Source organism: Bufo gargarizans, unplaced genomic scaffold (assembly GCF_014858855.1).
Source record: "Bufo gargarizans isolate SCDJY-AF-19 unplaced genomic scaffold, ASM1485885v1 original_scaffold_1171_pilon, whole genome shotgun sequence".
NCBI classification, from domain to species: domain Eukaryota; kingdom Metazoa; phylum Chordata; class Amphibia; order Anura; family Bufonidae; genus Bufo; species Bufo gargarizans.
Genome location: NW_025334266.1, coordinates 78,387 through 103,672, shown reverse-complemented (window position 1 = coordinate 103,672; position 25,286 = coordinate 78,387). Strand labels below are relative to the sequence as shown.

The window sequence follows — 25,286 nt, the reverse complement described above, 5'->3', positions numbered from 1 at the left end:
TTCAACCCTAATGTGACAACTATAAACTGGCACATTTTTCATGTTAGAAATACAGAATTTATACAAATATACCTCAATATACATATCATTTTGATCTATCAAACGAATGTCGTCCTGGCCTTCCATCTCTTCGTTTTCCAGCTGTTCTGCGTGTCTTTTTTTCAGTCTGAACGTAACAGAAATATGCATAAATAACAGACACAATATATTAAGTTTACGGCAAAGGAAACAACATGTCACTTTAAAGAAGGGTGAAACTACAGCCCCGAATAACAGAAACGCTGAGATTTATTATAGACCTCAGCCAGGTATTTACAGCTATGAAGTCTGAGCCAAGGAGAAGTACAGGAAAATAAATCACTGGAAGCATTTATTACATCATGCACTTGGATTCAGCATTTCCCTAATTATGTCTGCCTGAAATCGGTACACGGAGCTGTAACTATATCAGAAGTATGAAAAGTGACCTTTGGCTTGATATATCACATCACTGAAGTGACAAGGTGACATCTGTCCAAAGCATTTTCTGTAAATAATTGTGATGCATTGTAGCTATAATACTGCGGCCCAGAAAGCCTAAGGCTCACGCACATGACTGTATTTTTGGTCAGCATTCGATATGCATTTTTTGCAGATTGCATTGTGGACCCATTCATTTCTATGGAGGCCCAAAAGATGCGGAAAGCACATAGTCAGATGCACAATTTCCACATACGGTAATGTACATAAAGCCTTAAGCAATGGTGCCAGAAAAAGTTATGACAATGTAGCTGGGACTAAACTTGGGAAGAAAATGGTCAGAGCTCAAAATTGCAGATGAACATTTTAATTTTATTTTACTCAATGTCACACATAACACCACTGTGATCACTTATAGCAGTGATGGCTAACCTCCGGCACTCCAGCTGTGGTGAAACTACGACTCCCAGCATGCTCCATTCATTTCTATGCAGTTCTGAGAATAGCCAAGCAAGTGTGCATCTTGGGAGTTGTAGTTTTACCACAGCTGGAGGACCGGAGGTTAGCCATCACAGACTTAGAACTTAGTACACTGGGAACAATTACCGCTGGTTCTCTGCTCATGCGATGGATCACAGCGGTGTTATGTGTGACATGGAATAAAATATGCAAGACGTTCACCTGCAATTTGATGTGTAGACCCCTATTTTCCTATGTGAATAGGATGTTTACCAACTGGATGCTAGCACTAAACCTAGTAGGAAAGTATAGGAGATAGAAAGAGAGAAATACAAGGGAAGACCAAAGAGGCGCTCCAAAATAGGTGAAAGGGTGGTGGACCCACTCTATTCACCCTGAAATGCAACATTTTACCCCAACACAATGAGACCTGTCTCCAGCAGTGAGACATGTGCTAATGTCAGGTAGGCCACATTCACACGACCGTATCCATTTTGCGGAACGGATGCAGAACAAAAATACGGTCATGTGAAAGGGGCTGTATATATAGAGAGACATGCAAATTACATGAAGTATTTGTATGTCTCTCTATATAGATCTCACATTGGCACATATCTATTTTGGGGTGCTGCCTCGTTCTTCTCTTGTATATTCATTGTCTCTTAGCCCACGGGCTGGAGGGATTGCACCTACCTTCTTTGTGATAGACAGACAGAGATCGATCGATAGCAGACAGACTTGGTCAGACATGCTTTATTCTGATTATGAAAGGGCAGACATTAGCCAAAAGAACTGTAAATGCTTGCAAGTAAGGAAATAAACAATGACAGCAAGATTTGTTATTTCATTACGGCAGAGTGATCATGAACAAGGAATGTGCCCAGGAAGAGTACAAGGTGTACACAGGAAAAGTACTGTGCTATTTCTATTGACTTACTTCGGAGGCATGTTTTCCTCATCCTGGTGATGATTTCTGTGGTTGAATATTTTTTCTCCGTTGTCTGCAGTGTTCAGTATAGTATGTCACATTATGTGGTATATGTGTAAAAGAATTAAAAAAAAGCAATAAAACAGTTATGTAATAAAAGTAAAATCTTAGTTAGCATAGCCTGTCATGATAATAACAGAAAATAACAATACTAAAACTATTTATAATAATCTAATCCATAATAAAAATAATATATGCGATGCCTTTTTTCTTGGAAAAAAAAAGTAGTTAAAGGGGTTCTACAGGCCTGTACCTAAAAAAACTGTTTCAGCTAACCTATGGAAAGAAAACACTTTGAGCAGTACATACATTTCCATTGCCCCACCGATTCTGAAGTCCCAGCTAGGATCACATGACCACCCAACTTGTTGCAGGCTCTTACTCTGACGTCGCGACCATATCTGTTCATTTTTCTTCCTGCATCTTGTAAATGAAACAGAACAGGAAGAAAGAGGAGCACATCCGGTCAGGACATTAGAGGAAGACAGTGGTGGATGGGAACTTAAAGTGGCCTTGGAAAAAATAAATAAAAGTGGCCTCATGTTGTAGACGGGTCCAAATTGACAGAAGGCAGGACAACAGAAGTAGGTGGGACCAGCAATATCGTAGTGCTGGGCAAAATACTACCCCAGCAGAACCAGATACCACAATGTCGCACTGAATACTACATCAGCAGAACCAAGTACCACACTGCAGCACAAAATATTGCTGCCAGCCCCACAGTATGAATCTGTATCATTGTCCTGAGGATGGCAATATATATGAATTCAGAGGGCACCTGCGACCATTGGCCAGGTCCATAAGTGCATGATGCTCCTACATTAATTAATGCTGAGAGCATCAGATCGTTATGTACCTTGCTGACAGCCAAGAAGAGGGATTTAAGTTCCCCCACTGGACATGGGCCACTGGGAAATTTCCCTGTATGGACTATGGACAATGAACCCATGGAGGAAGATCCTGCAGCCAGCTGGATGGTTACGTGATTCCAGCTGGGATTGCGTAATTGGCGGAGTAATTAAAGGGTAAGTAACTGCTCAAAGTGTCTTCTATTTACAGGTTAGCTGAAAGAGGCCTTTTAGTACAGGCACTGAGAACCCCTTTAATAATATACCTTAAAGGGGTATTCCCATCTTGGACACTGGGGGCATATCGCTAGGATACCTATATTTAGAATGGAACCTACAAAGTGCTGGAGCGCACACAGTGCATGCGCAGCCACCCTCCATTCATTTCTATGGGGCGCCGAAAATAGCCAAGCGCTGGCTTGGCTATTTCCATAAGCACTACAGAATTGAATGGAGCAGTGGCCGCACTTGCGCGGTGTGGTTCCCAATAATTTTAATGGGTCTTTGAGCACGCCTGGCAGTCCTATAGGGTGACAGCGCATGGGCAGGCTCAGTTCTAAGTATTGAGGTGGGACCTGCACCCAGTGGCGTTGCAAGGGGGGTGCGGGCCGCACTGGGTGACACCAGCAGGGCCGGCAACTTGCACACTTCTCATTTACGAATCCCAGGCATAGTCATCTCAGGAGAGGATGTGTCTGGGATTCGAACCCACGACCTTCTGTATCTTTGTATTTCAGAAAAGTTTCTGCTGGGATTCAAACCGACAACCTTCTGTATCAGAGGCAAAGCATTTACCCACACAGCCATAAGAGCTGCAATGCTTCTGACTCTATATAGCAGAGCTGAGTGTGCTGGGACAGCTGTCATATAGATATATAGCAGTGCTGGGTGTGTTGGGGCAGCTGTCATGTGTATAGATGTACACTTAGCCAGCTATAACAGTAGAAGTCTCATAATTTTTCAGTCAGAGGCATTGCACTTCTTATGGCTGTGTGGGTAAATGCTTTGCCTCTGATACAGAAAGTTGTGGGTTCGAATCCCAGTAGAAACTTTTCTGAAATACACAAGCACGGACTCCATATATGGACATACAGGGCGGGACACAGGAAGAGGCTGCATCGCATCGCTGACATGAAGGTAAGTAGTAGTATTTTTTTAATTTATTTTTTAATACCCGACTGTTGCTGCTATGGGGGGAGCGGGATGCACTTGATACTGGCACATGGGGGGAGGTGGGTTGGCACCTGATACTGGCACATGGGGGTGGGGGGGGTGGCACTATGATACTGGCACATGGGGGTGGGGGGGTTTGGCACTATTATACTGGCACATGGGGGGGAAGGAGAGAGGCACCTGATACTGGCACATGGGGGGGGTTGGCACCTGATACTGGCTACTGGCACATGGGGGGGAGTTGGCACTATGATACTGGCACATGGGGGGAAGGATAGAGGCACCTGATATTGGCACATGGGGGGGTTGGCACTATGATACTGGCACATGGGGGGAAGGAGAGAGGCACCTGATATTGGCACATGGGGGGGAGGAGAGAGGTGCTTCATACTGGCACATGGGGGGGGGGGAGAGGCACTTGATACTGGCACTTTTTTTGGGGGGGTGGCACTATGATACTGGGACATGGGGGCGGGAGAGAGGCACTTGATACTGGCACATGGGGGGGGTTGGCACTTGATACTGGCACATGGGGGGTTTGGCACTATGATACTGGCACATAGGGGGTGGGAAGGAGAGGCACTTGATACTGGCACTTTTTTTGGGGGGGGGGGAGATGGCACTATGATACTGGCACATGGGGGTGGGAAGGAGAGAGGCACTTGATACTGGCACTTTTTTGGGAGGGGAGATGGCATTATGATACTGGCACATGGGGGGTGGGAAGGAGAGAGGCACTTGATACTGGCACTTTTTTGGGGGGGGGATGGCACTATGATACTGGCACTTATTTTGGCACCTGATACTGGCTACTGGCACATGGGGGGATGGAGAGAGGCACCTGATATTGGCACATGGGGGGGGGGTTGGCACTGGCACTATGATACTGGCACATGGGGGGAAGGAGAGAGGCACCTGATATTGGCACATGGGGGGGAGGAGAGAGGCACTTGATACTGGCACATGGGGGGAGAGGCACTTGATACTGGCACTTTTGGGGGGGTGGCACTATGATACTGGGACATGGGTGGGAGGAGAGAGGCACTTGATACTGGCACATGGGGGGTGGGAAGGAGAGAGGCACTTGATACTGGCACTTTTTTGGGGGGAGATGGCACTATGATACTGGCACATGGGAGGTGGGAAGGAGAGAGGCACTTGATACTGGCACTTTTTTGGGGGGAGATGGCACTATGATACTGGCACATGGGGGGGTTTGGCACTTGATACTGGCACATGGGGGTGGGAAGGAGAGAGGCACTTGATACTGGCACTTTTTTGGGGGGGAGATGGCACTATGATACTGGCACATGGGGGAGGAGAGAGGCACTTGATACTGGTACATGGGGGGGTTGGCACTATGATACTGGCACATGATGGGTGGGAAGGAGAGAGGCACTTGATACTGGCACATTGGTGGGGGGAGATGGCACTATGATACTGGGACATGTGGGGGGGGGGAGAGGCACTTGATACTGGCACATGATTGAGGGCATCTATGGGGACACTTACTGGCACATTATTGGGTGGCATTATGGGGGACACTAGGCCGGCAGCCTATCAGAGGCCGGACACTGAGGGCATCTACTGGGGCACTATATATGGGGTATTTTATACCGGTACATTATGGGGGGCACTAGCAGGAAGGAGGGAGAGGAGCATTATGGAGAAATTTACTGGGGGCACTATATAGGGGTATTTTCTACTGGCACATTTTGGGGGCACTATGGGGACATTAGCTCAACTGGGGCCATTACAAGGGGGTATTTTTTGCACTGTCACATTATAAGGAGAATTATTTCTACTGGGGGGGGGGGGGGGCATTACGGTGGGCTTTATTACTCCCCCATGGTATGACCACCTAGTAGCTGCACCGGCCTCTCCCTGCTCTGCTATACCTCTGCCCCTTCTCCAAATCCTTATTATGAAATCTTTCTCATTAGGATAAAACACAACATCAGCTCCACCAAGCCCCCGGCCAAAGTGTGGAAGTGGCGTCCGAGATCCCCAAGGGCCAAGCCAAGTAACTGTACGTTTTCATGTGAAATATGTTTATGTTATACACATATAGCCTACACTGTGCCCCACAATATACAGTATACCGCTACACTGTGCCCCACAATATACAGTATACTCTACACTGTGCCCCACAATATACAGTATACCGCTACACTGTGCTCCACAATATACAGTATACCGCTACACTGTGCCCCACAATATACAGTATACCTCTACACTGTGCCCCACAATATACAGTATATCTCTACACTGTGCCACACAATATACAGTATACCTCTACACTGTGCCCCACAATATACAGTATACCTCTACACTGTGCCACACAATATACAGTATACCTCTACACTGTGCCCCACAATATACAGTATACCTCTACACTATGCCACACAATATACAGTATACCGCTACACTGTGCCACACAATATACAGTATACCTCTATACTGTGCCCCACAATATACAGTATACCGCTACACTGTGCCCCACAATATACAGTATACCTCTACACTGTGCCACACAATATACAGTATACCTCTACACTGTGCCACACAATATACAGTATACCGCTACACTGTGCCACACAATATACAGTATACCGCTACACTGTGCCACACAATATACAGTATACCGCTACACTGTGTAGTCTGTTCTATAAGCACCATTGTTTTGTGGCGGCGGACAGAAAATAATCTGGAAGTGCCCCTCCCGAGACCAGGCTCTGACTGCTAGTGGGGCTCTGCTGAGCTAACGGATGCCCCCTATGGCAGTAGCACCACCATAGCCCCCCATATATGGCTAAAAAAAACATTTTCTACCGTACCGGGTGACACCAGCTCTAGCAACGCTACTGCCTGCACCTATCAGACACTGGAGGCATGTCCTAGCGATATAACCCCAATGTCCAAGATGGGACAACTCCTTTAAGTATATTATCAAAATGTAATTTGAAGGGGGGGGGGTCTGTGAAACCCATATAAAGGCAGTATGCAAAGTCTGTTCCTGTGTGATTTCTTATTACTATATTATACTACTACGGTATATTATATTACACAATACGAACAATGCAAAATTCAGTCCTAAGGCTTGCTCATCTACTTTCCACATAACAGGAGTGTAGGAATAGGTCCACTAGTGTAATAGACCTCTCACATACATCCCATTACATTATGAGGTTAAAGTCAGTTAATACTTTGAACTTCCACATACTTGCATTAGAATTTTGTAAAACAATTAGGCCTCATGCACACGACCGTTGTTGTGTTTCAGGTCCGTTGTTCCGTTTTCCGTGATTTTCTGCGGACCCATTGACTTTCAATTAGTCCGTTGAAAACTCGGATAATGCATCGTTTGTCATCCGCGTCCGTGATCCGTGTTTTCAGTCCGTCAAAAAAATATGACCTGTCCTATTTTTTTCACGGACAACGGTTCGCGGACCCATTCGAGTCAATGGGTCCGTGAAAAAACAAGGAGGCACACAAGATTGTCATCTGCGTCCATGATCCATGTCCGTTTTTTTCCTATCATTTGCAAGGCAAACTTGACTTAGATTTTCTTTCACTTTCCTTCATGTCTGGTGATCCTCCAAAAATCAAGGAAGACACACGGAAACAGAAACGGATCACGGAACAACGGAACCCGTTTTGCGGACCGTGAAAAAATACTGTCGTGTGCATGAGGCCTTACTCTGGAAGACATGTAATAAAATGTAGCATGATTGATGTCATATTAGGAAAACCTTTTTTCCCATACCTGGCATTTTCATATTCTGTTCATAAAGGCAACCTTGAAGATCCATGTTTTGTTTCTCAAGATCAGAAATCTTAGCATTGAGCGATGTTATTATCTTGAAGTAAAAAAAAAAAGGAAAGGTCATAAAAATCGTTTCATAAAATTTTGCTCTGTAAGTTCCACTGTTGGTTTTGGCGAAGGCAAAACACTGACAAACTAATGACCATGTAAAAACAGTGGCCATAGTCAGCATTTTATATCTGTATTCTATATGTAATAATAACTCAATATAACTCAATATGTTCTTTGCACTGATTTTAATGCGTTTTCCATGCCAAAATTCACAGCAAAAAAATGTGGCTGCTTTACAATTAGATAGAAATGATGTGATCTGTGCCTGCAATATGCCATCAGGCTGAGCAGTCTGACGGGAACAGAGAGACCTAGACATAAAGCAGGGCTCCAGGGAGCAGTGGTAGTAAAGCAAGGACATGCTCCTTCACCTCCACAGCGGGACAAATCCCGTTCTGTTCATATTCTAGGACACGTTGCAGGCAGCAATTATAGCAAATTCTCAAAGAACACATTAAGCACAGAAAGAACAGGGATTTTAAAAGGGTTTTCCAAGTTTTTAGGTCATCAATATCGGATCGGTGGGGGTCCAACACCTGGGACCACCGCCGATCAGCTGTTTGAGAAGGGAGCGGCACTTGCAGTAGTGCCGCAGCCTTCTCTCTGCTTACCAAGCACAGTGCTGTACATTGTATAGCGGTTGTGCTAGGTATCGCAGCTCAGCCCCATTCTCTTCAATGTGCTTAGGCTGTGACCGATGAAGGTGACATCATTGGCCTAGGAAAAGCTGAGAGAAGGCCACGGCGCTATTGCGAGCACCGCTGCCTTCTCAAACTGCTGATCACTGGGTGTCCCACAGAACCATATAATAATCTGCTCAGCTCCTTCTAGTATATAGCATGATGCCCAATGATTGTACAGCATTTCCAAACTGACAGGTCCCCACTAAACCGCAGCTCTCCCTAAAAGAATCTGCCTTTCCATATCTAGCAACTTCAGGAAGCATGAAATACAAGTAGTTAGATGGTGACAATCAGGGCTCGTTTCCTCCTTCCTGTAATATTTATAACTTCCCTAAATGAGCTCACTGAGTAATTTGTCAAAATTCAGACTTTCTTACCTCTATATTCAGACATTACCTGTCTAACTGAAAGCCAACCATAGTTACATCATCAGACTACCACACAAAGAATTCCCATTATGTCATTATTGACTTCAAACCTTGTTCTCAGAAGTCAGCCTTGTAATCTCTTGTCTGAGGGCATCATTTCTTTCTCTTTCTTCCTTCAGTGATTTTTGGATATGTTTTATATCATCACTGAAATGATTTGCTTTAAAATTCAGCAGCTCAATTTCTTTTACATAAGCTTCCTTCTGGGTATGAAAGTGGTTTTCTAGTATTCTGTAAAATGAAAAAAAAAAAAAGAATGCTATGAGTAGATAAAAAGGTCATACTTACTGCGCTAATCTCCGAGCACCCCCATTCACGTGTCTCAGCCTTCTGGTCCATTTCAACTCATAGCTAAAGACCAATCAGCCAACCACTGGCCACAGCAGTGAGCCCACCTAAGCCAGTGATTGGCTAAGCCCTCATTTCCTGTTTGTTGAGAGGGATCGGGAAGCAGAGACCATTTGGGGATCCCATCATCTTCTGACTGGTAGTGGTGGAGGATCAGTAAGGTGAGTATGACGTTCACTGTTATACATCATTCTGAACCTCTGTTAAAGAAACAATATCGGCCAGGCGACCCCTTTAACACCAATATTATATGATATAATTTATATAGCATATGTGAGTATTTGTGATGTGATTCATTAAAGAGATTTTACGGGTTTAAAATGTTCAGTTTATTGACTGAACATGTATGAGTTGTGAGGCAAGTATATGGAAGACACTGGTCCACATTTATTATTACAATACGCCACTTTTGTTGCAGTTTGTGACTTTTTTACCAGCACTTGTGCAAAGGGGGCATTGTGAGGGGGTAGAAAAACACTGAAATCTAGACCGCCAGGGGCTGGCATAGATTTCAGTTCAGGCGCATGGACTGTCGAATGCTGTGCCTAATTATAAGGCGAGCACCTCGTTATAAATTAGGCGCAGCATCCTGCAGCTTACCAGGCTATAATAGCCCACTGTATGCCGCCCGGCTATGATGGATCTTCCCCTGTGTATAGCAGACATGAGACTCCGTAGTAAATATTTTTATTTTCTATTCGCTAAGCAGTTTAAATATGTTTTGAGCATTAGCAATAGATGCTGCATTAAATGAGCTCATGTTATCTTAGACCCTAGCCTTTGGCAAGGAAAGACTGCCGCAGGTCCCCTGTGCTATGGACATTTTCACTTCTAGAAGAGGGTTATAAGGAGGAGCAGCAGGAATTGTATATGTATGGTTTTTGCTGCGTCAGACGCAGTGGGCATTATATATGTTTGGCTGAATTAAAATATAAGCTTCTAGCCACTTTGTGATATGGCACCTACAGTATAAGTTACACAAAATGTCCAAGATTCTCACCAATTTGTGGACTGGAGCACAGCCCACCAACTACCAATTCATGTTAAAATGTACAAAGCAAGAAAGGAAAAAATGGCTAGCTCACTTTAAATTTGCATACACTTTTGCAAACACAGATACGGCCTTGTGATTCTTATAATTCCTTGTAACGGTATTTGTATCTTATTTATAAAATGACTTGATATTCACATAAGATGTATTTGATGTTCAATATCCTTGCGCTGCTGCGCTCAGGCTGGGACTTGTAGTACTAATAAACTATACATGGAATGTCCCGTTATGTCCAATCAAATAACTTCAGTTAAGTAAACTTCATATATTAGCTTGTTATATTTATCTGTATTGGTGGTTGTTTTAGTGATCAGTTACTCACGGAACCCACAGCGCTGTGACCGTTTTGCTGGATCGCTGTCGGCCACCCGCTCAGCTGTATGCCGGCTTGGATGATCTTCTCACGCCTGTGACCTTGTATTACGGGGACGCCAAAACCCCCTTGAATATCCTTGTGTGGATTATTTTCAAATAATAGTTTGCGTCTTCAATTTCTCACAGGCCCTATCTACCAGAAGTGTTTCGGAACAAGATGTTCCTTCCTCAGTGGTAGCATGTAATATTTGCGATAGGAACCTCTTTGCTTGATATTTAAGCACATCAGTGCTGATGTGTCACGACTATGTGTTTGGTCGTGACTCTTTGTGTCGCATGCAGTTGTCAGCGGTCTGCTTGTTGTCTACTGCAGGTGAGGGCAGTTAGTATGTTGCCTCACGTGTGGTTGCCGTTGGCAACATGATGTTGTTGGCCGTGTAGCAGCCTGAGCTGGTTGCTAGGCGGCTCGCTGTCAAGACATGCGGTTGCATCTGGCAACGTGTGTTATAATGTGTTCACTTTCTATGTCTGGTGTGCACGGGAGTTTGTTGTGTGTGCATTTCCCCTTTAAGTGACACTTACCTTGTCTGGTGTTGGAAGGGTTAACTCCTTTCCTAGTATGTGTGTGTGTGGGTGTGGCTGCTTTGGCTATTTAGCTCCTGCTGGATGCCTGTAGCTTAGGGGTACTCCAGCCATGCTTTATGTTGGAGTCATCCTCCTCCTGGTCTTTATATGCCATATATCCAGTGAGGGCCACCCTTCTGGTCATAAAATATATGTATGATGTTAAGAAGATGTTTTTATGCTCTCTATGTTGTTTGGAGCTATGGGTGTCCTGGATACCTGTGTGAGTTGTGTGTGTTCTGTGTCCTTAATGTTTGTGTGGACATCAGTACTTGTGCACGGGTTCCAGTTCCGGTCTGTGGCAGGTAGGGGTAGTACTGGTTTTACTCACCTGCCATATCCATATGCTGTATATGTTTCCCTTCTCCTTGCTCCTTGGCCAGTGGAGACTCCTGTTCGTCCGTGTCTAGGAGGAACAGGTCGTCTTACCCTGCTCCTAGTCCAGGGATTTCCTGAGGGCTAGTAGGGACCCTAGGTTCCGAAGTATGAGCCCTCCTACCATCTGGGTTGGATCATACAGTTAGGAGTCAGTGTTTGTGTTTAGCAACAATGTTTCTGGTCTCTCAACAAGATCTACATCGTACATTGTTGCATTTCGATCTGTATTATTACTATATATATATATATATATATATATATATATACACACTACACATATCAGATAAACTTCATTACATCTCAAAAGGAAAGCCATCTTAAATAGAAGACCATATTATCAATATAAATAGGGTGTCAGTTAACTTATGCTTATCTATTTTTTTTTTTATAGAGGTAGTTTGATATTTTCATTTATATTGAGTTTTGTTATATGTGCCGTAGTCATCCATTGGATATATACATTGCGCCTACATAGCATAGTATATGCTAAGATATAACAATGAATAATATGGTCTTCTATTTAAGATGGCTTTCCATTTGAGATGCAATGAAGTTTACCGGTCCAGATTTTTCTATCAGCACTGGTGCTTAAATATCAAGCAAAGAGGTTCCTATAGCAAATATTACATGCTACCACTGAGGAAGAAACATATTGTTCCGAAACATGTCTGGTACATACAGTCTGTGAGAAATTGAAGAAGCAAACTATTATTTGAAAATAATCCACACAAGGATATTCAAGGTGGTTTTGGCGTTCCCGCGATAAAAGGGCACATGCACAAGAAGATCATCCAAGCCGGCATACAGCGATCCAGCAAAACGGTCACAGCGCTGTGGGTTCCATGAGTAACTGATCACTAAAACCACCACCAATACAGACAAATATAACAAGCTAATATATGAAGTTTACTTATACTGAAGTTATTTGATTGGACATAACAGGACATTCCATGTATAGTTTATTAGTACTACAAGCCCCACCCTGAGCGCAGCAGCGCAAGGATATTGAACATCAAATACATCTTATGTGAATATCAAGTCATTTTATAAATAAGATACAAATACCGATACAAGGAATTATAAGAATCACAAGGCCGTATCTTGTATATAATTTATAAAGGTTTTATCCAAGAGCTCCGCATTTTAAACACTTAAAAGGGACCGTGAATGTGTTTTTGCAAATTTTTTATAATGGGGATATTGTTTTTATGATAGATATATATATATATATACAGTACAGACCAAAAGTTTGGACACACCTTCTCATTCAAAGAGTGTTTGGAATTATATACATAACAAAAAAGTGTGAAACAACTGAAAATATGTCATATTCTAGGTTCTTCAAAGTAGCCACCTTTTGCTTTGATTACTGTTTTGCACGCTCTTGGCATTCTCTTGATGAGCTTCAAGAGGTAGTCACCTGAAATGGTCTTCCAACACTCTTGAAGGAGTTCCCAGAGATGCTTAGCACTTGTTGGCCCTTTTGCCTTCACTCTGCGGTCCAGCTCACCCCAAACCATCTCGATTGGGTTCAGGTCCGGTGACTGTGGAGGCCAGGTCATCTGGCGCAGCACCCCATCACTCTCCTTCATGGTCAAATACCCCTTACACAGCCTGGAGGTGTGTTTGGGGTCATTGTCCTGTTGAAAAAAAAATGATGGTCCAACTAAACGCAAACCGGATGGAATAGCATGCCGCTGCAAGATGCTGTGGTAGCTATGCTGGTTCAGTATGCCTTCAATTTTGAATAAATCCACAACAGTGTCACCAGCAAAGCACCCCCACACCATCACACCTCCTCCTCCATGCTTCATGGTGGGAACCAGGCATGTAGAGTCCATCTGTTCACCTTTTCTGCGTCACACAAAGACACGGTGGTTGGAACCAAAGATCTCAAATTTGGACTCATCAGACCAAAGCACAGATTTCCACTGGTCTAATGTCCATTCCTTGTGTTCTTTAGCCCAAACTAGTCTCTTCTGCTTGTTGCCTGTCCTTAGCAGTGGTTTTCCTAGCAGATATTCTACCATGAAGCTGTGTATCCACCTGACTTCTCCACAACGCAACTGATGGTCCCAACCCCCATTTTTAAGGCAAGAAAACCCACTTATTAAACCTGACCGGGCACACCTGTGAAGTGAAAACCATTTCAGGTGACTACCTCTTGAAGCTCATCAAGAGAATGCCAAGAGTGTGCAAAGCAGTAATCTAAGCAAAAGGTAGCTACTTTGAAGAACCTAGAATATGACATATTTTCAGTTGTTTCACACTTTTTTGTTATGTATATCATTCCACATGTGTTAATTCATAGTTTTGATGCCTTCAGTGTGAATCTACAATTTTCATATTCATGAAAATAAAGAAAACTCTTTGAATGAGAAGGTGTGTCCAAACTTTTGGTCTGTACTGTATATATATATATATATATATATATATGTACTGATTTAGTAAAGTGTATGCAAATTGACTGCGAGCCAGCCATTTTTTCCTTTCTTGCTACCTACATTATACGGCTAAGTTCACATCACCAATTAGCTTTCCGTCCTTCTGATCTGTCAGAAGAACAAAAAGAAAAAAGATCTGTTATCTTGAGCATCAGTTATGATTACTTCTGTCACAGATCAGTTATTTTAGAGTAGAGAAAAAAGTCCTGCATGCAGGACTTTTTTGTCCATCTAAAATAATGGATCTCAGGAGGGAAATGGCTAAAACGGATACCAAATGTGCATAACTGAGCATAATGGATGCTTAAAATACAGGATCCATTTTCTTCTTTATTTTTCTGTTCTTCTCACGGATCAGAAGAATGGAAAAATAGACAGTGATTTGAACCCAGCCTAACACTCATTGCCTGTGATAGAATACAATAAGGCCATAGTAATCAATGAGGACTTCTTCAAAATATCCTACCTAGTTGCTTTTTTCAAGCCTTCATATGCAAAATAAAGTTCTCCATCTTCATTTATATTGCCCAGATCTTCTTGAGCAAGTCTAAAAACAGCAAGCATGAACAGAAAAACACACATCATTATCTACACATTTAAAGAAAGCCCCAGCAGATCTTACCAAAAACTGTACTGGAATGTTAGTTCATGACAAGTAATATATTTCATCTATATGTAAGCTTCCAATGATAATAATATACATTTCTCCTAAAATGTTCGGCATCACATGGTAGAGTTTTTGATACCTGTTTTTAATATCTTCAATTTCAAAGCTGTCCAAAAGCTGTTTGGCCATTTCAGACATCTTCTCTGTAAAAATAACACACAATTAAAAGAGCGCTTATTCAAATATGTTTGAAAACCGTGTAAAGAAATACATACGGTATAGGAAGACCACTGCAACGCTATAGTAAGATTAGTTACTGCTTCTTTTTCTATCTCTCACTGTATCAAATTGCTTCTGCAGATATGCACTACAAGGGCAGCAACTGGGACTAGAGGTCTAATTTACAGGTTACATATGTGTACTCATATCGAGCACCTGCTCACCTATACTCAATCCAGACCATACAGTTTAAACCTGAACTTGCATAAAAAAAAATTCAATTAGATCAAGAAATGCATTAACTAGTCAGAAAATGAGGATAGTAGGATGGTCTTCTTAACATGTTGGGAGGGTCTGTGCTAAGAGGTATAGTTCTGTAAGAATATTCACTGACCAAAAACTTCCCACTGGCCTACATTTACGTGAGTGGGCCTAGATTTAAAGTGCTGCAATTTGGAGCATCTAGGTTTAGAACAAGTTTCTGTGCCTATTCAGAAAAGGGTGTGGCTCAAGGGAAAGGTGCTTTCTGCGGAAAGGTCGTGGTGAAAGATGCACCAAAATTGTGCATAATTTTGTCATAAACTTCTGTATCAAACTAAGTCAGCCAATAGCTGTTACAGAGTTTGGCAAAAGTGTCTATCCATGCACCAAATTTATCATCCATCCTGGGGCCCTGTGATAAACCTAGCGCAGTTCTAGACAGCAGGTCTAAGCTTACGCCATCTACAGGATTAGTAAATCTTTATTTTCCCACCAAAGACTTACTCTGTAAATTGAGCATTCGATGGCAACTGAACAGACATAGAGAGAGGCAACCAAAAAAACGAGATGCATTTCAAAGGGTTATGTGCTTGAGCCGTACTACTGTATCTTTAAAATCCCAATAAGCAACAATAATATCTAAAAATGTATTTCAAATGGTTCTTAAAGGGAACCCGTCATCAACTTTATGCTGACCTCAGCCGCCCATGGTGATTTCAATGGTCTGTCTGTCATGTGCCAATATTAGGTGGTTGCAGAGTACTTTGTACGATATAATCATTGCAGTCCATGCTGGAGATGTGTCACGGACTGCCTGAGATGGGTCACGAGAATTCATGAGCTCATACTCTCCCTACCCATGATTGCTGGTTTTCTCTGAGGCAGAAAATGAAGGAGAAAACTGACGATCATCAGCAGGTAAGTGGAGATAGGGGAAATCATGAATAACCATGATTCTTCTTAGACATGGGCTGCGTTGATTATGCTGCAGGTTCTTGGCAACCACATTATGTTAGCACATGGGTGACAGACTGCTGAAAGGCACAGCTGTAAAAAAAAAGGCAGCTGCTTGTCTAACTTTCTAGGTTGTTTTCTAATGATGTGTATGGCAGTAAAAACTGATCAGCTCCTGGATTAGTGTGAGGCTGGCCCGTTCATCATTCTGACAGTTAATTCCCACTACAAACACTTTTGGTAGCAGCTTTCTGATCCTTTTTTCAACCAACTTTTGCAGTTGGGGGAGAGTTAGGACACCCAAATACATTAAATAGTCTGCTGGGCAAGTCAAAAGTCATCTAATGTGCATGGCCACCTTAATGTGTGAAGTATTTTGTCCATCCGTGCCTATAGGGCACAATATATTTCAATATATTTCTCAGTATAGTATTATGAGCAGTGCTTATAATAAACTGTAATGTGTACTGGTAATGTACTAGTTCGCCTCCAATTATAAAGTATATGTTTGACCATACATTTAAAACATAAGATTGGACACAACATACCTCGCATTTCATTCTTCTGCAACTGTGCCTGGTGGTCAGTCTCCTTTACCTGGGTTTCAAGAACTTCAATTTGAGTTTCAAATTCTGGGATTTTCTGTGCAAGAAATGGATAATATCATGTAATAATCATGTGCTACTATGGATTTGTCACATCTAACTATGCCAATCACATATCTGGACTCCTGAAATTCTGACTACAGACTAATTGTAGGGAACTGAAAAGTCGAAAAATAAAGGGGCCTAAAAGCAGATTCATACTGCTTGATAATCGGGCAGATTATCGGGGACGAACATTCCTGCGATCACTCATTCCCAACAATCTGCCCATCTAAATGTGCCGCCGATCAACAGATGAACGAGCAAAACGCTTGTTTGTCAGGTGATCCTGTACTTCATGGAGGCACAGCAATTATCGTTTCTGGGCAGCAGATCGTGCTGTCTAAACAGCAATCTGTTGTCCAGAAATAATGATTCTGTACGGGGACGAGTGATCACAATAGCGATCCCTCGTCACCATACTCTGAAGGAGATCGCTGCATGTAAATACAGCAACCTCCTTCACTGAGCGAGCAGCCGACAGTCGGGAAGGAACATTTCCTTCCCGACAATCAGCTGTAACATTGTGCAGTGTAAACCCGCCTTCACACTCTTTGTTCAATAGTTAGGGTCACAGGGCGCAGACTTCCACTGATGACATCATTTGACAGGCCTTTTTAAAACAAGATACTTTAAGAAGAAACTTCCCCTCAACTTGTCAAAGTCCATGAACTCACATTTTTTGTACATTTGGACTTTGTACAAAGACTATCAGGTTCAAAAATGCCAAACCCTTCTCCATTTTCTCTTTCATTCCTAAAACATTTAACTTCTCTCTATGCTGAAAGTTCCAAATATTACCTTTCTCATGCAATAAGTGATTCCCCATTTTTCCTACAATACCAAAACTACAGAAAATTCTTGTCAACATTGAAACTGCAACACCAAAAAGTACGAACAATAAGAGTATGCAAATTGATTAAGTGGCAGGTGTCACTAAGATCTGCACATAATCAAATCTTCAAGCGCCCTAGCTCCAATCTGTGGCACGTGGGAGGGAAATTAAGGCTAGATTGAAGGCAAAGTATTTTAGCCACATGAAACCTCCAAAATTGGATCAAGTCGTGTGGGATGATTGTGTGATACCTCCTGTTCATCGACGTGCCAGTTATTGCCACTTGCAAACTGAGAGGGACAGAATCCTTGAACTGAGAGACCTTGGTTTATTGCTCCAGCAGATCACTATGTGCCTAGGCCAAGAAGTTAGCACTGTTCTTCGTTGTGTATCCCTGTGCTTGGGAGAACAACAAAAAACTGGAATGACAGCAAGAGGAACACAGAGGCAAAATTCTGCATGGACGGATTGTCTGCTTAGAAGAAAGGCACATAGTGATCCATTCTGCACTGTAAGTGAAATTGTATGTCACATCCCTAGGGTGGAAATGTTGTCTACACAAACCATCAGAAAGTATTTGCACAACATTGGGCTACAAGCCAGACATCAAGTTACAGTAGTTCCATTGACCTCACTCCATCACTCTCAAAGGCTTAATGGTGCAGCAATAGAGGCTGGAATGGAGGTCTATCCTCTTTAGCAATGCGTCCTGCTTTCGTCTCGGACGCAATGATAGCCAGGGATTGACCTGTAGACCACGTGGGCAATGCCATGAAGAGGCCTTCACAAATGTCACATCTGTCCTACTCCTGAGATTATGCTGTGGGGTGGCATAATTTATGACAGTTGGACCCCTCTAGTCTTTATTTCAGGTACAAACTACCAGCTTGGTGTTACAATGATTTGATTCTGGAACCAGTGGTACGGCCATTTCTCCAAAGTGCCCCAGGGGCTCTTTATCAACAGCAGGCTGCATGTTGCTCAGGCTACTGTGAGCAGCCTGCATGGTCTAAATGTGCTACCATGGACTGCAGAGTCTCCATACTTGTCTCCCATCGAGCACATCTGGGACATCATTAGTCAGAAATTGCAAAGTGAGCTGCAAGCAGCAGATCTTGATGTTCTGTATGCTCAAGTGCATTTAGCTTGGCAGGACATTCCTCAGACAACCATTAATAACCTCATTAATAGCATGCTAAGGCATGTAAGTGTATGTATTTCTCCACATGGTGCTCATACTCTATACTGAATAAGTCAAGATGTTTTGAATATTTTGTTTCCTTTTTTATCATTTGCATATCATTAGCTTATCTATTGATCCTGTGATTTCCATCAAGCCATGGCTTTTTCTTCTTTGTGTTGCAATTTCAATGCTGATAAGTGTATTTTATCTTGTGGGGTTTTTTTACCACAGAAATGTGAAAATGTTTTTTTTTTTCTCTTCCAAGCAAAGAATAAACAATAGGAAATAGTATTAATACAATGGCGAATTTTTTTTCCGCAGCCATGATTTCACTGTCAAAATGCTGAATAAATAGGATAACATCAAACATCATAAAATCCATTTGTGATTTCACAAAGATTCAAGGGAAGTGAAAGTATATATACATTATATGGACAAAAATATTGGGGCACACATCCACTGAATTAAGCTGTTTCATTCAGTCTTACTTCCACAGGAGTATAAAATCCAGCACCTAGCCGGTTTGTCTTTGCAAACATTTGTGGAAGAATGGGTTGTTCTAAAGAGCACATTGAATTCTAATGTCATCCTGTAAAAAGATGACAGGTCAGTTTGTGTACTTTCTTTTCTCCTAGAATTTCCAAGATCGACTGTGAATGGTATTGGCAGACAATGTAATGAGTGCTGAAATGCATAGTGCATAAAAGCCACCAACACTCTGCTGACTCAAAACCTTCCCTGGCATTAACAACAGCACAAAAACTATGCGCCAGGAGCTTCATGGCATGGGTTTCTATGGCCGAATAACTGCATGAAACCTTACATTACCAAGCACAATGTCAATAACTGGATGCAGTGGTGAAGGAAAATCATAAAGCTTTAGCATACCAAGACACTTGGGACAAGTGTTTGCTTCCAACTTTGTGGGAACAGTTTGAGGAAGACCCTTTTCAGTTCAAGAATGACTGTGCCCCAGTGCACAAAGCAAGCTCCACAAAAGCACGGTTAGGTAATTCTGGTGTGGAGGAATTTGACTGGCACGCACAGAGTCCTGACCTCAACCCTACTGAACAACTTTGGGATAAACTAGAATGGGGACTGCAAGCCAGGACCTCTCGTGCAACTGCAACGTCTGACCTCACAAATACTCTTCTGGATGAATAGGGAAAAAATTCCCATAGACATACTCCAAAATCTAGTACAAAACCTTCCCAGAAAAGTGGAAGGTGTTCTAGCTGCATTAATATAGACCAACTCCATATTAATGTCTATGGATTTAGAATTAGATGTCATAAAGGCTCCTGTGGGTGTAAACTGTAGGTGTCTCAATCTCACCTAATATGTATGAGAATGATCTGTCATTACCACTGTAAGATAATACATCATAGCCGTCTATTAGCATACTGTACGCAATAAATAGGAAGAGGAATTTCTAGAATCTATTTATAATATCTGGAATGTACCTTGAATCCTGAGAGACTTTCCCTAAGATTAACAAGAGGAACTACTATGTGCAGTTCCTAGAATTATGGAAGACAATTTCTATGACTCCAGTCTATGTTTGAGCCTTTATTATAGTTCAGCTTTCGAATACAATGGAACTTTACAGCACTCTACAATATACAATTGGCTTCAATGGCAACACTTCCTCATCACCCTCTATGTGACTCCCTAAAACTATACAAGGAGAAATCTGTTAGGGTATAGTCATACAACAGTGAAAAAAGGATATTAAGACAGATAAACTGTAAGTTTTACATGGCTATTTTTTGTATCAGTGTGTGCATCCATTTTTTGTCTGTCTATCTGTTTTGAACGTCCATTTTGCATCGGTTAAAAATGGATGAATTTTACTGGATTTTGCTTAAAACCTCAATCTCTGCAGTGCCCCCTGTATATATATATTATGCTCCCCACAGTGCCCTCAGTATGTATAATGCCCCGTATAATTAGGGGCAGATTGGCCATGGACCTTATAAGGAAATTTCCCGGTGGGCCGATGCCTCCTCACAGCCAGCCAGTGGAGGTTTTTGGGTATGTATTCTGTGCTGCTGGCGGCAATATTTTGTGATGGACTGTGGCATTTGGCTCTGTTAGGGTGGTATAATGTGCCACAATATGGTATTGCTGGCCCGTCTACTTGTGTTAGTCCTGCATACCATCAAATTGGACCAGACTACAAAAGAGGGCCACTTTTAGTATTTTTTTCCAGGGCCACTTTAAGTTCCCAGTCCGCCCCTGCTTATAATGTGTGCCCCCAGTACTTATTATGGCCTCCATAGTGCCCCAGCATTTAAAATGCCCCTATTAGTGCCCCCGTATATATATTATGGCCCTCTTTGTTCCCCCATGTATATGACCCAACAGCCCATCACTCATGATTGCGCAGACAAAGAAAATATACAGTTGCAAGAAAAAGTATGTGAACCCTTTGGAATGATATGGATTTCTGCACAAATTGGTCATACAATGTGATCTGATCTTCATCTAAGTCACAACAATAGACAATCACAGTCTGCTTAAACTAATAACACACAAAGAATTATATGATACCATGTTTTTATTGAACACACCATGTAAACATTCACAGTGCAGGTGGAAAAAGTATGTGAACCCTTGGATTTAATAACTGGTTGAACCTCCTTTGGCAGCAATAACTTCAACCGAACGTTTCCTGTAGTTGCAGATCAGACGTGCACAACGGTCAGGAGTAATTCTTGACCATTCCTCTTTACAGAACTGTTTCAGTTCAGCAATATTCTTGGGATGTCTGGTGTGAATCGCTTTCTTGAGGTCATGCCACAGCATCTCAATCGGGTTGAGGTCAGGACTCTGACTGGGCCACTCCAGAAGGAGTATTTTCTTCTGTTTAAGCCAGGCATCCTCAAACTGCGGCCCTCCAGCTGTTGTAAAACTACAATTCCCACAATGCCCTGCTGTAGGCTGATACCTGTAGGCTGTTCAGGCATGCTGGGAGTTGTAGAGGCCCGCAGTTTGAGGATGCCTGGTTTAAGACATTCTGTTAATTTACTGCTATGCTTTGGGTCATTGTCCTGTAGCAACACCCATCTTCTGTTGAGCTTCAGGTGGTGGACAGATGGCCTTAAGTTCTCCTGCAAAATGTCTTGATAAACTTGGAAATTCATTTTTCCTTTGATGATAGCAATCCGTCCAGGCCCTGATGCAGCAAAGCAGCCCCAAACCATGATGCCCCCCACCATACTTCACAGTTGGGATGAGGTTTTGATGTTGGTGTGCTGTGCCTCTTATTCTCCACACATAGTGTTGTGTGTTTCTTCCAAACTCAACTTTGGTTTCATCTGTCCACAAAATATTTTGCCAGTACTGCTGTGGAACATCCAGGTGCTCTTGTGCAAACTGTAAACGTGCAGCAATGTTTTTTTTGGACAGCGGTGGCTTCTTCTGTGGTATCCTCCAATGAAATCCATTCTTGTTTAGTGTTTTACGTATCGAAGATTCGCTAACAGGGATTTTAGCATATGCCAGAGACTTTTGTAAGTCTTTAGCTGACACTCTAGGATTCGTCTTCATCTCATTGAGAAGTCTGCGCTGTGCTCTTGCAGTCATCTTTACGGGACGGCCACTCCTAGGGAGAGTAGCAGCAGTGCTGAACTTTCTCCATTTATAGACAATTTGTCTTACCGTGGACTGATGAACAGCAAGGCTTTTGGAGATATTTTTATAACCCTTTCCAGCTTTATGCAAGTCAACAATTCTTAATCGTAGGTCTTCTGAGAGCTCTTTTGTGTGAGGCATCATTCACATCAGGCAATGCTTCTTGTGAAAAGCAAACCCAGAACTGGGGTGTGTTTTTTTTTTTTTTATAGGGCAGGGCAGCTGTAACCAACACCTCCAATCTCATCTCATTGATTGGTCTCCAGTTGGCCGACACCTCACTCCAATTAGCTAAAACACAGGGATGGGGAAGGTGGAAGGGAACCACACATCAGATACATCTCCCTAACCATGGTATATTGCACTGGCCACAAGTCAGTGTATAATGAAAGAAATATGTTAGATACGCCTCCATGCAACATATTCTATGATGAGCTCCTGCTCCCTTATTTCTGGACAGCAGGAAATAAATCACAGCATTATTCTGTATACTGCTGTATATGTGTGTGTGCATGTATGTATGTATGTGTGTTGGCTAGTCCATAGAAGAAGCATGTTATGTAGAAATCAAAGTGTGCAGCTCATCCATAAAGCAAGAAGTCTCCAAGTTGAATGGACAATGCAAACACTGCAGTGTTAGCAGACATTTGCCAACATACAGTGATAGTAACATAGTCATAGTAACCCAACATAAGAACTGGGCTTCATTTGGAGCTTAAAGATCCTCTGCGTTCACTACATTTGCTTGTATTAATCTACCATATGGTGACATAATGACTCTCTGTGTACAGACTGGATCAAGTCAAGTCAGGTTTCTTCTGATTTGTATAGTTCTGAGGTTATGCACTGGGGAGTTTCCTGACAGCAGAGCACAGCAGTTACATAATGTGTAAGCAGTGACATCATGTGTTTGTATATGCCAGGTTTTGCTGGTATCTACAGTATGTAACACAATGAAGTCTAGCTAGTTCCAGGGGCAGGACTGCAATACCAGGAAAACCAGGAGGTGATCTCCATTCTAAAGGATTTAGCTGATGGGACATTTCAGAAAATCCACCCCATCAATATACCCAATGAATACTCATATCAGCAAATGTGTAAAAGCAGCAATGTCAGGAATAAGCCACAGAACTCTCGGTTGTAATTAACTATAGCTACTTAAAGCGTCTCTGTCACCAGGATCAACCCTATTAAACCAGACATACTGTCTGGTAGGGCTCATCATGTTGATTAAAACACTACCTTTCTGTATGCTAAACGGCTTCAGAGAAATCAGTGTTTTCATTCATATGCAAATGAGAAGTTTGAGCACCAGAAGGCTGGGCTGAGTCCTTGAAGCGCTGTTTTGTAACTCTCCCCTTCCCTTGATTGACAGGGCTAGACATCAGCATGCCGAGGACAGAGCTGTGTCCTAGCATCTACATGTCATTTACACTATGCGGGAGATTGATCAAATTGGTGTAAAGGAAAACTGGCTTAGTTGCCCATAGCAACCAATCAGATTCCACCTTTTATTTTCCAAAGGATTTCTGAAAAATGAATGGTGGAATCTTATTGGTTGCTATGGGCAACTAAGCCAGTTTTCCTTTACACCAGTTTTGATCTCCCCCTATGCATTATAGCATCACTACTTTGAAATCTGCTCAGAAATCTAATATACATATTACTGCTTTATTGACAAAAACAATATGATTAGAAAGACACCAGTAATATGTGTTAGCTTATACTGCTGGTGTCTTTATAACCATATATTGTGCTTGTGAATAATGTAGTTATATGTATATTAATTCTCCGAGCATATCTGTGTGGTGAAGCTATAGTACACAGAGTATAGGATATGTAGATGCTAGGACAAAGCCCTCAGCATGTCTAGCCTTGTCAATCAAGGTAAGGGGGAGTGTGCAGAGCACAGGGGGTGTTACAAAGTGGTGCTCAAAGGATTCAGCCCAGACTCCTGGTGCCCCAACTTCTCATTTGCATATGAATAATAATGCAGATTTCTCTGCAGCTACAGAGCCACTTTAATATAACTACCGTCACTTGAGTACCAAGAAAATGACGGATGTTACTGTAAGGCAGTGGAGGAGCACAGCAATCTTAGAGGACCTGTCACCTCTCCTGACATGTCAGTTCTAGTAACTACAGTACTTGCATTCCCCATGTAATACCAGTTCTGTTGCATCTATTCTTATACCTCATTTCGGTTCTAGTAAACAATTGCACTCGTCTGTAATAACAATTGTGGAGCTTCTTTTTATTTTAGTCTATCCTTTGCCGTTCCTCTATTCCTGCTAGATGTTTATGAATAAACGAACATCCAAGTGTCATAAGCTGGGGGGTATCCTTACACAGTCAATCACAGGCAGCACTGATTGGACAGTGTCAAGCTGTGCGGGGACACACCCCCAACTGGTAAAACCTAGTTGTCCAAACTTAGAGCAAGAATAATGAAGGTACGGTGCTGCGGGAAGTGACTTGCCGCCCAGCGCCGTACAGTTACGGCTGTTCCTGTTAGCCGTACCCCTGCTGTATGCACACCAATGTTGGCGCATTAACCCTAGCTGTGCCGCGGTCAGTGCGGACCACGACATGTGCGATGTGTGTGGAGGGTCCTGATGGTGACGAGGACCCAATGGTTGGGAAGGCAGCCCGATGCCTTCCATAGGCATCGTGCTGCCTTCCATGGAAGCCTGTGAGACCCAGCCCCCCGGGTCTCACAGGCAAGCAGGCTGTAAGTGTAATACACTTACAGCCAATGTATTACAATACAGATTTATTGTAAGGCATTGTACAAGGGATCAGACCCCCAAAAGTTGAAGTCCCAAAGTAGGACAAAAAAAAAGTTAAAAAAAAGTGTTTTACATAATTAAAA

The 25,286-nt window shown here is 42.6% G+C and overlaps 1 protein-coding gene across 1 annotated transcript in view; it reads right to left on the bottom strand.

The window, feature by feature from the left end:
* MYO5C (myosin VC) overlaps positions 1–25,286 on the bottom strand; it is a gene marked incomplete at its 5' end in the record, with an annotated part of 119,260 nt that overhangs the window by 16,056 nt on the left and 77,918 nt on the right. Inside the window, 7 exons of the mRNA XM_044273824.1 lie at positions 73–166; positions 1,856–1,919; positions 7,694–7,787; positions 8,966–9,146; positions 14,542–14,622; positions 14,822–14,885; positions 16,665–16,758. Coding sequence (XP_044129759.1) covers positions 73–166; positions 1,856–1,919; positions 7,694–7,787; positions 8,966–9,146; positions 14,542–14,622; positions 14,822–14,885; positions 16,665–16,758 — 672 coding nt within the window. The remainder of the gene's footprint in view (positions 1–72; positions 167–1,855; positions 1,920–7,693; positions 7,788–8,965; positions 9,147–14,541; positions 14,623–14,821; positions 14,886–16,664; positions 16,759–25,286) is intronic.